Here is a 12549-nt window from a genome sequence, read left to right as displayed (position 1 = left end):
CATGCCAAAGTGATATGGAACTGTAATGCGGCACAAACACAAAATGCAGGAGTGGATGTCTCTTTATCATAGCTGAAGAGAAGCAAAGAAAAATAAAGCAATGATGATGAACGAATGGAAGAACAAAATATGAGTACTCAGTACACAAGAGTATATACAAACAAGAGTTGGTTGTTAGTTGCCAGCAGCTCCAGACAAACAATGACACTCAAAACTGTCCTGTTGGCTAACATTACAACAACAGCATATCTTGGTTCTCTGAAACATAGTAAAAATAATGTTACTCATGTATGGAGCAGAAACAACGCAACCTTGGCGTCCGTTCTTGCTTAGGTCTCTCATAACCCTTCTTTGTCCAGTGATATTCCTCTGAGCCATCTCTCTTTTCTACAGTCTTTTTCAAATCTCCCTCTTTCTCACTCTCTCTCCTCCCCCATCATGAGTGGACACACCCCCTACTGCTGATTGGCTCAGTCTCTCTCCTACCCCATCATGTGTCCACACCCACTACTGCTGATTGGCTCACTCTCTCCTTCCGCATAATGAGTCGGCACACCCCCTACTGCTGATTGGCTCACTCTCTCCTTCCCCATAATGAGTCGGCACACCCCCTACTGCTGATTGGCTCACTCTCTCCTTCCCCATAATGAGTCGGCACACCCCCTACTGCTGATTGGCTCACACTCTCTCTCATCCCCCATCATGAATGGACGGATGAGATGATTGGTTACTGGCTCACTCTCTATCCCCCATCATGAATGGACACGCCCCCTACTGCTGATTGGCAACAAATATGTTGTGCTGCTCAGTCCAATCGACTTTCAACAGCATTTATCAGAAATCGCTTACTGCACCTTTAACTGTGCATTTCCTTGAAAATAATTGCACACCTTAGAACGTCCATCAACCAATCAGAATCAAGCACTCAACATATAAATATTACTTATTGTTAGTTTGTGTTAGCTAATGCATTACCAGATGTTAACAGATAAGACCTTTTTGTAAGGTGTTACTATTGATTTGTAGTCCTGTAGTGTGGACACTACTGTTGAACAGAAGATTTTACACAAAGTATAAAAACAATGATTTGTCCATATTTAGATGTTTCTGATCGTTGTCTTGAATTGGTCCAAAGCCGTCACCCGTCTCTGTGATGATAGACTTTAGATCTGTAAACACTATCATCACTGCTTAATGTGCCGCAGTTGGAAATCAGCTTTTGTTATGCGACAGTTAAAATTACATTATCTCAGATGTGCATAATACTTTCCGTAGATAAAAGTGCAGTCTATAATTAATACCTGGACCCCTCTATTTTTCCTCATTGTTAGAAAGCACTGTGGGTAAAATCAACGATCTGCTTTTGCAAGATCATCTGGGCATTTGTATGCACATGATGAAGACTTTTTAGATGGACTAGAAATGAAAGCATACTGCGTGACAGTAGCTCAGCCCATGATGCATCCTGGGAAATTAGAGTGAATGTGATCATCACGGTACTTTCATAACCATAATGCTCCTCACCTCTCCAGGCAATTAGTTAATTGCATTTTAATGTTAAGCTCAGACAGCAGATGAGCGACAGACAGAGAGAGAGAGAGAGATAAAGAGAGAGAGAGAGGCTAATAAAACAGCGTACCTGGGGATGCGGTATTAAAAACAATTTGTGTTTTAAGTTAAAGAGGAGAAGCACACATTTCGCTACTCAAGATCATTTAAATAGATGCACGCAATTAATTACTCGCATGTCATTTTCTCAGTCATGGTCATACTATAGTGATTTTGATGAATAATTAATTGTGTTTAGGCCTCTATTTGTGTCAGTTGTGGAGGGTTTTTTTTATATACCGAATAAAATCGCTGTAGGATTTACTTTAAAACCATTTTCAAAAAAAGAAAAAAGACTGATCTGGAATTTTTGTCTTTTTCCCCCAGTACAAATATCTAAACATTCTTAAATCAATACATTTAGGCTACATGAGAAGCAAAATAACTTAAGATATTGGTCTTGCGTTATGAACATTGTATTAGTAAAGAATTGTTTATTATTTAAAAAAGAGCAAATACACTGTATTGCCAAAAGTATTGGGACACCCCTCCAAATCTTTGAATTCAGGTGTTCCAATCACTTCCATGGCCACAGTTGTATAAAATCAAGCACCTAGGCATTCAGACTCTTCTACAAACATCTGTGAAAGAATGGATCGCTCTCAGCAGCTCAAGCGTTGTACCGTGATAGGTTTCTACCTGTGCAATAAGTCCATTCGTGAAATTTCCTCACTACTAAATATTCCACGGTCAACTGTTAGTGGTATTATAACAAAGTGGAAGCAATTGGGAACAACAACAACTCAGCCACGAAGTGGTAGGCCATGTAAAATCACAGAGCAGGGTCAGTGCATGCTGAGGCGCACAGTAGTCGTCAACTTTCTGCAGAGTCAATAGCTACAGACCTCCAAACTTCATGTGGCCTTCAGATTAGCTCAAGAACAGTGCGTAGAGAGCTTCATAGAATGGGTTTCCATGGCCGAGCAGCTCCATCCAAGCCTTCCATCACCAAGTGCAATGCAAAGCGTGGGATGCAGTGGTGTAAAGCGGATGCAGTGGTGTAAAGCGGATGCAGTGGTGTAAAGCGGATGCAGTGGTGTAAAGCGGATGCAGTGGTGTAAAGCGGATGCAGTGGTGTAAAGCAGATGCAGTGGTGCAAAGCGGATGCAGTGGTGTAAAGCAGATGCAGTGGTGCAAAGCGTCGGATGCAGTGGTGTAAAGCGTCGGATCCAGTGGTGTAAAGCGTCGGATGCAGTGGTGTAAAGCGTCGGATGCAGTGGTGTAAAGCGTCGGATGCAGTGGTGTAAAGCGTCGGATGCAGTGGTGTAAAGCGTCGGTTGCAGTGGTGCAAAGCGTCGGATGCAGTGGTGTAAAGCGTCGGTTGCAGTGGTGCAAAGCGTCGGATGCAGTGGTGTAAAGCGTCGGATGCAGTGGTGTAAAGCGTCGGATGCAGTGGTGTAAAGCGTCGGATGCAGTGGTGTAAAGCGTCGGATGCAGTGTAAAGCGTCGGATCCAGTGGTGTAAAGCGTCGGATCCAGTGGTGTAAAGCGTCGGATGCAGTGGTGTAAAGCGTCGGATGCAGTGGTGTAAAGCGTCGGATCCAGTGGTGTAAAGCGTCGGATGCAGTGGTGTAAAGCAGATGCAGTGTAAAGCGTCGGATGCAGTGGTGTAAAGCGTCGGATCCAGTGGTGTAAAGCGTCGGATCCAGTGGTGTAAAGCGTCGGATGCAGTGGTGTAAAGCAGATGCAGTGTAAAGCGTCGGATCCAGTGGTGTAAAGCGTCGGATCCAGTGGTGTAAAGCGTCGGATGCAGTGGTGTTAAGCGTGGGATCCAGTGGTGTAAAGCGTCGGATCCAGTGGTGTAAAGCGTCGGATCCAGTGGTGTAAAGCGTCGGATGCAGTGGTGTTAAGCGTCGGATGCAGTGGTGCAAAGCGTCGGATGCAGTGGTGCAAAGCGTCGGATGCAGTGGTGCAAAGCGTCGGATGCAGTGGTGCAAAGCGTCGGATGCAGTGGTGCAAAGCGTCGGATGCAGTGGTGTAAAGCGTCGGATGCAGTGGTGTAAAGCAGATGCAGTGTAAAGCGTCGGATCCAGTGGTGTAAAGCGTCGGATCCAGTGGTGTAAAGCGTCGGATGCAGTGGTGTAAAGCGTCGGATCCAGTGGTGTAAAGCGTCGGATCCAGTGGTGTAAAGCGTCGGATGCAGTGGTGTTAAGCGTCGGATGCAGTGGTGTAAAGCGTCGGATGCAGTGGTGCAAAGCGTCGGATGCAGTGGTGTTAAGCGTCGGATGCAGTGGTGCAAAGCGTCGGATGCAGTGGTGCAAAGCGTCGGATGCAGTGGTGCAAAGCGTCGGATGCAGTGGTGCAAAGCGTCGGATGCAGTGGTGCAAAGCGTCGGATGCAGTGGTGCAAAGCGTCGGATGCAGTGGTGCAAAGCGTCGGATGCAGTGGTGCAAAGCGTCGGATGCAGTGGTGTAAAGCGTCGGATGCAGTGGTGCTAAGCGTCGGATGCAGTGGTGCAAAGCGTCGGATGCAGTGGTGCAAAGCGTCGGATGCAGTGGTGTAAAGCGTCGGATGCAGTGGTGTAAAGCGTCGGTTGCAGTGGTGTTAAGCGTCGGATGCAGTGGTGCAAAGCGTCGGATGCAGTGGTGTAAAGCGTCGGATGCAGTGGTGTAAAGCGTCGGTTGCAGTGGTGTTAAGCGTCGGATGCAGTGTAAAGCGTCGGATGCAGTGGTGTAAAGCGTCGGATCCAGTGGTGTAAAGCGTCGGATGCAGTGTAAAGCGTCGGATGCAGTGGTGTAAAGCGTCGGTTGCAGTGGTGTTAAGCGTCGGATGCAGTGTAAAGCGTCGGATGCAGTGGTGTAAAGCGTCGGATCCAGTGGTGTAAAGCGTCGGATGCAGTGGTGTAAAGCGTCGGATGCAGTGGTGCAAAGCGTCGGATTCAGTGGTGTAAAGCGTCGGATGCAGTGGTGTAAAGCGTCGGATGCAGTGGTGTAAAGCGTCGGATGCAGTGGTGCAAAGCGTCGGATCCAGTGGTGTAAAGCGTCGGATGCAGTGGTGTAAAGCGTCGGATGCAGTGGTGCAAAGCGTCGGATGCAGTGGTGTAAAGCGTCGGATCCAGTGGTGTAAAGCGTCGGATGCAGTGGTGTAAAGCGTCGGATGCAGTGGTGTAAAGCGTCGGTTGCAGTGGTGTTAAGCGTCGGATGCAGTGTAAAGCGTCGGATGCAGTGGTGTAAAGCGTCGGATCCAGTGGTGTAAAGCGTCGGATGCAGTGTAAAGCGTCGGATCCAGTGGTGTAAAGCGTCGGTTGCAGTGGTGTTAAGCGTCGGATGCAGTGTAAAGCGTCGGATGCAGTGGTGTAAAGCGTCGGATCCAAGTGGTGTAAAGCGTCGGATGCAGTGGTGTAAAGCGTCGGATGCAGTGGTGCAAAGCGTCGGATCCAGTGGTGTAAAGCGTCGGATCCAGTGGTGTAAAGCGTCGGATGCAGTGGTGTAAAGCGTCGGATGCAGTGGTGCAAAGCGTCGGATGCAGTGGTGTAAAGCGTCGGATCCAGTGGTGTGAAGCGTCGGATGCAGTGTAAAGCGTCGGATGCAGTGGTGTAAAGCGTCGGATCCAGTGGTGTAAAGCGTCGGATCCAGTGGTGTAAAGCGTCGGATGCAGTGGTGTAAAGCGTCGGTTGCAGTGGTGTTAAGCGTCGGATGCAGTGGTGTAAAGCGTTGGATGCAGTGGTGTAAAGCGTCGGATCCAGTGGTGTAAAGCGTCGGATGCAGTGGTGTAAAGCGTTGGATGCAGTGGTGTAAAGCGTCGGATGCAGTGGTGTTAAGCATCGGATGCAGTGCAGAAGAAGAAGAAGTAGTTTTATTTATATAGCGCCTTTCAAGTGGTGTAAAGTTTCTGACATAGCCCTATTTATTGATAAGGAAAACAAGATACAGAAAAAAAATGTATATCTTAACTAGTTTTGCATCTCAAGCAAATGTATCTTGATTTAAGAATCTTTAGATATTTGTACTAGAAAACAAGACAAAAATACTGAGGAAATTATTTGTTTGCAGTGTTGCTAGTAAATTTCACAAATAATAACAAAGAAACGCAAAGTAACACTGAAATAAACATGAAATTTGGAAGTAGAACGACTAAAATAGTATATATTTTTTTGTAAAACGTAGTCCAATAGTATTTATTTACAACCTCGAAAAATATTTTTTACAGTGTACGTAATGGGCAGATTTTGGTTAAAATGTATTCACTGGCCTCCATTTGTAGAAAAAAAATCTATTTAGCATTTTATAATTACATAGGACTACATTATTATATACAAATAAAATTATATACTTTTTTCATAACAAATTTCATTATTAACATAACCATAAATGTTGAAAATGCACATGAATTACATTTGTGATTCAATGTAAGCTGTAAATCTGATCGTTTGTAAAAAGGTTTGATTTGTGACCTAAAATAATGCACAATTTTTTTTTTTAAATGTCATAATGTTTCGTTTCTTTCTTGACCTTCTGCGTGCACAGACCAGTAACTTTATAGCTACATTAAGTCTGCACTTCATGCTCAGGGATGAAGCTGTACATCTGCACCAATTAGGTGACTTTTGGGAAAGTTGTCTGCTTTTGCATATGGGCGTGTGCGTTTCCATAGCCCTCTCTCCAAGTTTCCAGGGAAACAGACGGGCAGATCAGAGAACAGCAAATCAAACACAATTATAGTACATCATCTTAGAGCACTATTTCATTCAAAACGCCTCTCTCTCTCTCTCTCTCTCTCTCTCTCTCTCTCTCTCTCTCTCTCTCTCTCTCTCTCTCTCTCTCTCTCTCTCTCTCTCTCTCTCTCTCTCTCTCACTCACTGGCCAGCTATAATATTCCGGCGGTTGTGAATAATACACACGAAGGGTTTAATTGACAAGGCGTTTAAAACCCTGCCGTCGCAGTCCGCTCGTAGTTATACTTGCATTATGATTTTCCTGATGGAGAAAAGAAGTTTTCCTGCATGAAAAATGGTACACTGTCTGTTTTTGATTAGTCTCGTGTTGTTCAGAATGACATTTCAATAATTGTCTTTTGTATGCATAGTGTGCAGTAAGTAAATGCAATGCATATGCGCTCGAAATAAAGTAGGCTATACTTGCACTATATCAAATCATACCGTGTGCTATATTATATAGTGTATTGATTAATTAGCAAATGTTAAGACGTTTTTACACAAAAGTGGATTATTATTGACAGGATAACTGAGGTCATGTGATGACAGAACACTGAAATATTGATCAATTGTCAAATGCGTTTTGTTAACAAATAGCTACTTAAAAAAATATATTGGGGAGGTTTTTTTTTTTTGGCTGTAAAATGTGTGCTAGTATTTATTTCCTAACTTTGCCAATACCCTTACACAAACTATTTTAAGCCGTAATAGCCTAGTGCGTATAGGCCTATTCCATTGCAAAATAACACATATTTACCCTTTGCATAGGCTGTTTTTTTTTTTAAAAAAACATATAGGTTTTATATAGAACCTAGTATTAAACAAGTTGTCTATTCTATTCATAACATCGCCAATTTGTATTCTTTAACATTCTATTTCTAAGTAGTATAGGCTGCATACAGTATTGATACGGACTGCGAGTAATTCCAGAATGGTGCGCGTTACCAAGCGCGCAATCCCATTGGTTGATATGCGCGCGCACGGGGGTTGGTGCGCTATTATTAAAGCCGCGAGTGGACGCGCAGTGCCAACAGACAGTTCTGTCCTGGAGTACCGGAGACCCGAACGAGGGGGAGACGAACAACAACATATGTATTGAAGCAAGGACATTAGGACCACAAACCACTTCACGTAAGTTCAACTGAGATTCAACAGGTTTTTAATAGAGGAGCAGTTTTGGAAAAGTTTAAATCCATACATACAGTAATTATATGCATTCATATGCATTTAAAACTAAACGTCTGAGTCCTAGAGATGCAGTACTGCTCATTAAATATGTGTTGTGGAATGTGGAGATCGCAGACACATCAGTTATACAGCGTTACAGGTCTTATTAAAATGTTCTTAAAAATGTACCACACTCTTAAAAATAAAGGTTCTTTATTGCAATTGATGTTGAGGTGAAGAACCTTTTATATCCATGGAATCTTTCCATTGCACGCAAATAAATGAGTGGAAAAAGGTATTTTAAATTATTCAAATGTTCTTCACGCTAAAAAGAAAAAAATAGGTTCTTTTAAGAACTGTTCACTGAAGAGTTTCTTTGGGAAACCCAAAACGGTTCTTCAGTGGCATTGTTGAGAAAACCCCTATTTAAACCTTTATTTTAAGAGTACATGGTAACTTTAGTTAGTTTATTGTTACAAAAAAAGTAATTAATACTTACAAAAAAGTACCATAGTGTTACCAAGGTATTCTTGGAAGTTTCTTGATTCCTACACAATTTGAAGGATATGGTATTTAAACTATTGTTACCGTGGTATGTTTTTGTAAGGGATAGCCTTATCAATCATTATCACTTCACATCTGCATGTAAAGTCTTTCATTTAGACAATGCAGATGTTTATGCACATGATTTACTTTAGAACAGATAAAGTACCCCCCTTTGCCTCTCCGTCTCAGTGTTGTGCTTCTGCAGTCACGGAGCAAATACTGCGCAATACATTTCATATCGCAATATGCTGCGGTCTCCACACATTGAACTTAGACCTTGTTGTGCAGAGAACTCTTACTGAGGAGAAAGCTGTGTGCATCAAGTGTGTAGGGCAGGCATTATCTAATAGATCAGGGGTTTTCAACATTTACAGACCACCTCGGACCAAGACAAAGTAGCAGGGACCTAAAAAAAAACCTATTGCTTATTTGTGATATATACACCTTACCAAAATGACTTAATATTTATTATGATTAATGGGTTATACCAGTGAAAATATTTTTTAAGGGTCAGATCAGGAAGAAATAGCAAGATGCACTAAGACCTTCACGGATCTCAAAGTGTCAATAGTTGAAAATCCCGGTAATAGAAAGTGAGAATGTATAAAATACTTTAATGTGTGTTAGGATATTATGATACTTGAAATACAGCATCAATCAGTTGATTTTGTGTGTGTGTATATACGTATATACAAGTGAATAATATACATTTAAACTTACAAGTTTTACTAAAGTCAGAAATATAATTTAATATTCCTGAATTACATAAGGTTACACCAGCAAAAATCTAATTTCCATTAGAACAAGAAGAAATGGCTCTTTAAACTTATTTTCATTGACAGTATACCTGTACTTGCATTTAATAAAATGCACACATTGTGTTTATTTGGCTTTTTGAAATAAATTTTGCATAACAATACGCTTTGTTGCTTGAATACATAATGAAAGAATGATGTTGAGTGCATGTTAAGCGGCATCTCCACAAGGTGCCAGTCTACAATTGATAATGGAGAGGGAGGGAGGCAGGTGTCAGCTGTCTTTAACAATTGCTTTTTAGTGTTAACAATGTGTTAAGATACTATCCGAATTTCCCAAGAATCCACTGGGTGACAGTGTGCCCAAAGCAGTGAGAAGGTGGACTGAATTCAGTTTGTATTTGCATTCATGAATTGCAGGTGTCAGTGTGGGTTGATGATTCTTCATTTCACTATCTGTGCACACAGGGTGCAATTGCACATCTCTCCCAGACCTCGCAGAGAGATGTGGCTGCTGGAAAAGATCCGCGGTTCAGTGGAGGGAAACGTTCTCCGGCAAGGAGACTCTGCGGACAAACATGGCAAAGCCCCCACCTACTGCAACGTCCTCACCCCTGACAAGATCCCTGACTTCTTTATTCCACCCAAATTCGTGTGCTGCCCACCAGAGGAGGAGACGCCAGAGATGAAGCCAAAAAACGAGCTCCACTCTTCAGCGTCAGAGCAGACCATATGCTGCAAGAAGCCTCAGGGCAGTCCGCGCAGCCCACGCCTCATTAACAAGTTGGCTGGAGACACCAAGAACTTGCTCAAAGCTGCAAACCGCCACATCATCCAGATTGAGAGCGCCGATGACTTGGTGGTTGGGGAAGGGGGTGACCTCAACACGAATGCCGACCCGCAGTCCCAAACGGCCATGTCCCTGCCCTACGTACCCAAAGCGCAAACCTCCTACGGTTTCGCCACGCTCATGGAAAGTCCCCACACGAGACGTAAAGAATCCCTCTTTCACAGCGACCCCACAAGTCCGCTTACCTCACCCAACACCCAACGCAAGTCACAGGGTAACCACCTAAACCCCAGTGACTGCAACACCTCCCACTCCAACCCCTACCGGTACTTCAGCGGAGGGGAAAGTGACACTTGCTCTTCGGCCGAGTCCTCCCCATTCAACTCCCCTCTATTATCTCGTTCTGCATCTCTCCTCAAGGTGTTCACCCACGAAACCCAAGCCAAAGTATCCCGAGCCAAGCGCTCCTTCGCCCGGCACAGTTCTCTCTCCACTGATGAGTGCAGCTCTGTGGAGACCAGCCCGAATATTCAGAGGCGCCTCCGTTGCCCTCCTTCCCCTGCTTTCCGTGGACGGAAATACGGAGGTAACATGGATCGCTTCACGCAGCACACTGTCAACCTCCACAAGGGAGGAACTCTACGCCTCTGCACAGACTACGACATCGATGCCGCCCGGCTTCACGTGCGCGTTCTGGCGGCCGAGGATCTCTATGATAAGCAGTTTGACGTGAAGAGCATCAATTGTTGCGTGGCTCTGTACCTGAACCCGGGAAAGCTCCAGAAACAGCGTAGCACCATTATCAAGAACAGCCGCAACCCCGTCTTCAACGAGGACTTCTACTTTGACTCACTTCCCGTTGCGCAGGTGAAAAACCTTGCCATCAAGATGAAGGTTGTCAACAAGGGCACCAGTCTGAAGAGAGACCACCTACTGGGCGAGAGGGAGGTGCCCTTGAAGGAGCTGCTTTCTGGGATCTAGAAGTCTAGTTTCGTCCACCACCTGGGCATGGGACAAACGCCTCAATGCTGTCTTTCAACTAGCAGAACCAGTCAAGGAAATATTCCAGCTTTGATTCCAAGCACTGAAAGTGATTAGAGTTGCAGGACTCTCCAACTAACTATGTGCACCTTCCTAAATTGTTTACCAGCAGTGAGAGTGTATTGGATGTACTGTATGTGTGAGATCTTCTGTATATATCCTCTGTATGAGTGTACAGGCATGCTCCGATTGTTCCCAGGGTTTGTGTTTGTGAGACCAACGTCGTCTTGATTCCAGACCCTGCTGGGTCTCACTGTTGGAGACACCGATAGATAAAAACAGCTCCCCATCCACATCGCTATCTCGACGGCAACAGCTCATTTAGTTGACTGATGCTTTGAAGTCACTTAATGCCAGAACACAAATGCATGCTTCATCAGCCGGTTTGAGCCTTAAAAATGATGAGAATGACAACTATATATTTGTCCCCCTGTATTGCTGTAATAACCGTGTTTCGCCTTATGCCTCTTTAATTCCAATTTAGGGTTTAAGACTGTGACGTTTCTCTCAATCTCACTGTAAACTACTGGACTTTTGCTGTTTTTCTTTTTGAGAATCGAATCTGTGCAGTTAAAAACACCCTTCAGCCTTACTGAGTGACAAGCTGCTCACTTTGAGTGACAGAACTTTAGGGAGGGCGTGATTCGTGATTGGTCAGAACATATGACATAATCATGGATGTCATGACATCATGACTTCTGTAAATAGAAGGCTGTTCTAAATCTGCTTTTAGATACACCTGAAATGACTCCCTGTTCCCTTTAAAGTTGACTAAACCATGCACTGTTTGGAGAAAGAGTTCAAAATTGGAAACAAAAAATTACCATGGTATTACCATGCTAATTGGACCTACTACTGTGGTAGTGCCATGACTCTTTTCGTCTTCTTTTTTTGCAGTAACTTGGATCAGCATGGGCTTTTGGGCATGTACTCCCATAGTTTTTCACATTTACAATGGTTATTTATATGAATATAGTAATCATTCAGAACCTAAAGTATCGTACTATTACGATCTGATACCATCACTTTATCATGGTAATACCAGTTTTTGAATATGTGCCGTGGGCAATATTTTAAGTAACATATTTACATGGCAGCCCACACCATGTAGTCCAAGTTTTTGGATATTTACCCTGATTATACCTTACCCTATATTCTTTGAGGTGCCATGTAAATACCATGGTATTCATTCAGTGCCATGATACTGTGAATATCAAAGTATTGCTTTACCATGGCACTTGTAAGGCATTAGTAACTATAAGCTACCTACACCGGGTAAAGTGTCATTTAAAGGCTATGCTAACAAACACTATGCTTGCAAAGAAGTTTCTTCGGAAACTTAACGTGTGCGTTTATGTTTCTAAAGGACATTTACCGTGCCCACTAGTGCCATTTTAGCTCCAATCTCAGGTTAGGGAACATATTGCTTTTTAGTACGTGTGCACTTTAATGGATTATGTTGTTGATTTGCAACAGTTTATGGTGCGTTGTAACGTTTAGTAAAGTATACAATTGTTCAATAAGATTTGGGATATCCCCCAAGAAGTTTTTTCATTCACTGTTTATGTTCATACAGTGTTCAGATGAGTATTCTATTAAATATGTGCACTGAGTTTTGGCATGTTTATAGTAGATGTGTGTGTAGATGTTTACCATTGGGAGCAGTTGCATGGCAAAGTGTTCAAGCCTTCACGATTTCATTTCTAATGTTACAGAGTCAGATTGTGAAAGTAAGATATAAGCTCACATCTTTTCTTAACATCTTCCCCTGTGTTGGATCCACATCACTAGCGTTATTTTGTGTACTGTACTTTAATACTTATGACGACCAATTTACCTGTATTATTCTCATGCATTGTCTTCATTGGTATTTCAAGAGAAAAAAAGGTGTTAAATAGTTATGAAAAGTCTGTCTTGAAAGATTTAAATCTTATAGTTCTAAAAAAAAAAAAAAATCTCTATGTAGAAAATGTATGGGATTTTCACCCC

At 43.2% G+C, this 12549-nt stretch overlaps 1 protein-coding gene across 1 annotated transcript; it reads left to right on the top strand.

The window, feature by feature from the left end:
* Window positions 1-7175: 7175 nt before the first annotated feature.
* Window positions 7176-10533, top strand: LOC130105586 (C2 calcium-dependent domain-containing protein 4C). The gene is made up of 2 exons (XM_056271641.1): window positions 7176-7392; window positions 9198-10533. Exon 2 carries the CDS (start codon window positions 9235-9237, stop codon window positions 10498-10500), a length of 1266 nt encoding a protein of 421 aa, XP_056127616.1. The 5' UTR covers window positions 7176-7392; window positions 9198-9234; the 3' UTR covers window positions 10501-10533.
* The last annotated feature ends 2016 nt before the right edge of the window (window positions 10534-12549 follow it).

The sequence above is a fragment of the Rhinichthys klamathensis genome, unplaced genomic scaffold (genome assembly GCF_029890125.1).
Source record: "Rhinichthys klamathensis goyatoka isolate OS25496 unplaced genomic scaffold, OSU_Roscu_1.1 h1tg000323l_1, whole genome shotgun sequence".
Classification (NCBI taxonomy): domain Eukaryota; kingdom Metazoa; phylum Chordata; class Actinopteri; order Cypriniformes; family Leuciscidae; genus Rhinichthys; species Rhinichthys klamathensis.
This window is presented reverse-complemented; position numbering and strand designations above follow the sequence as displayed.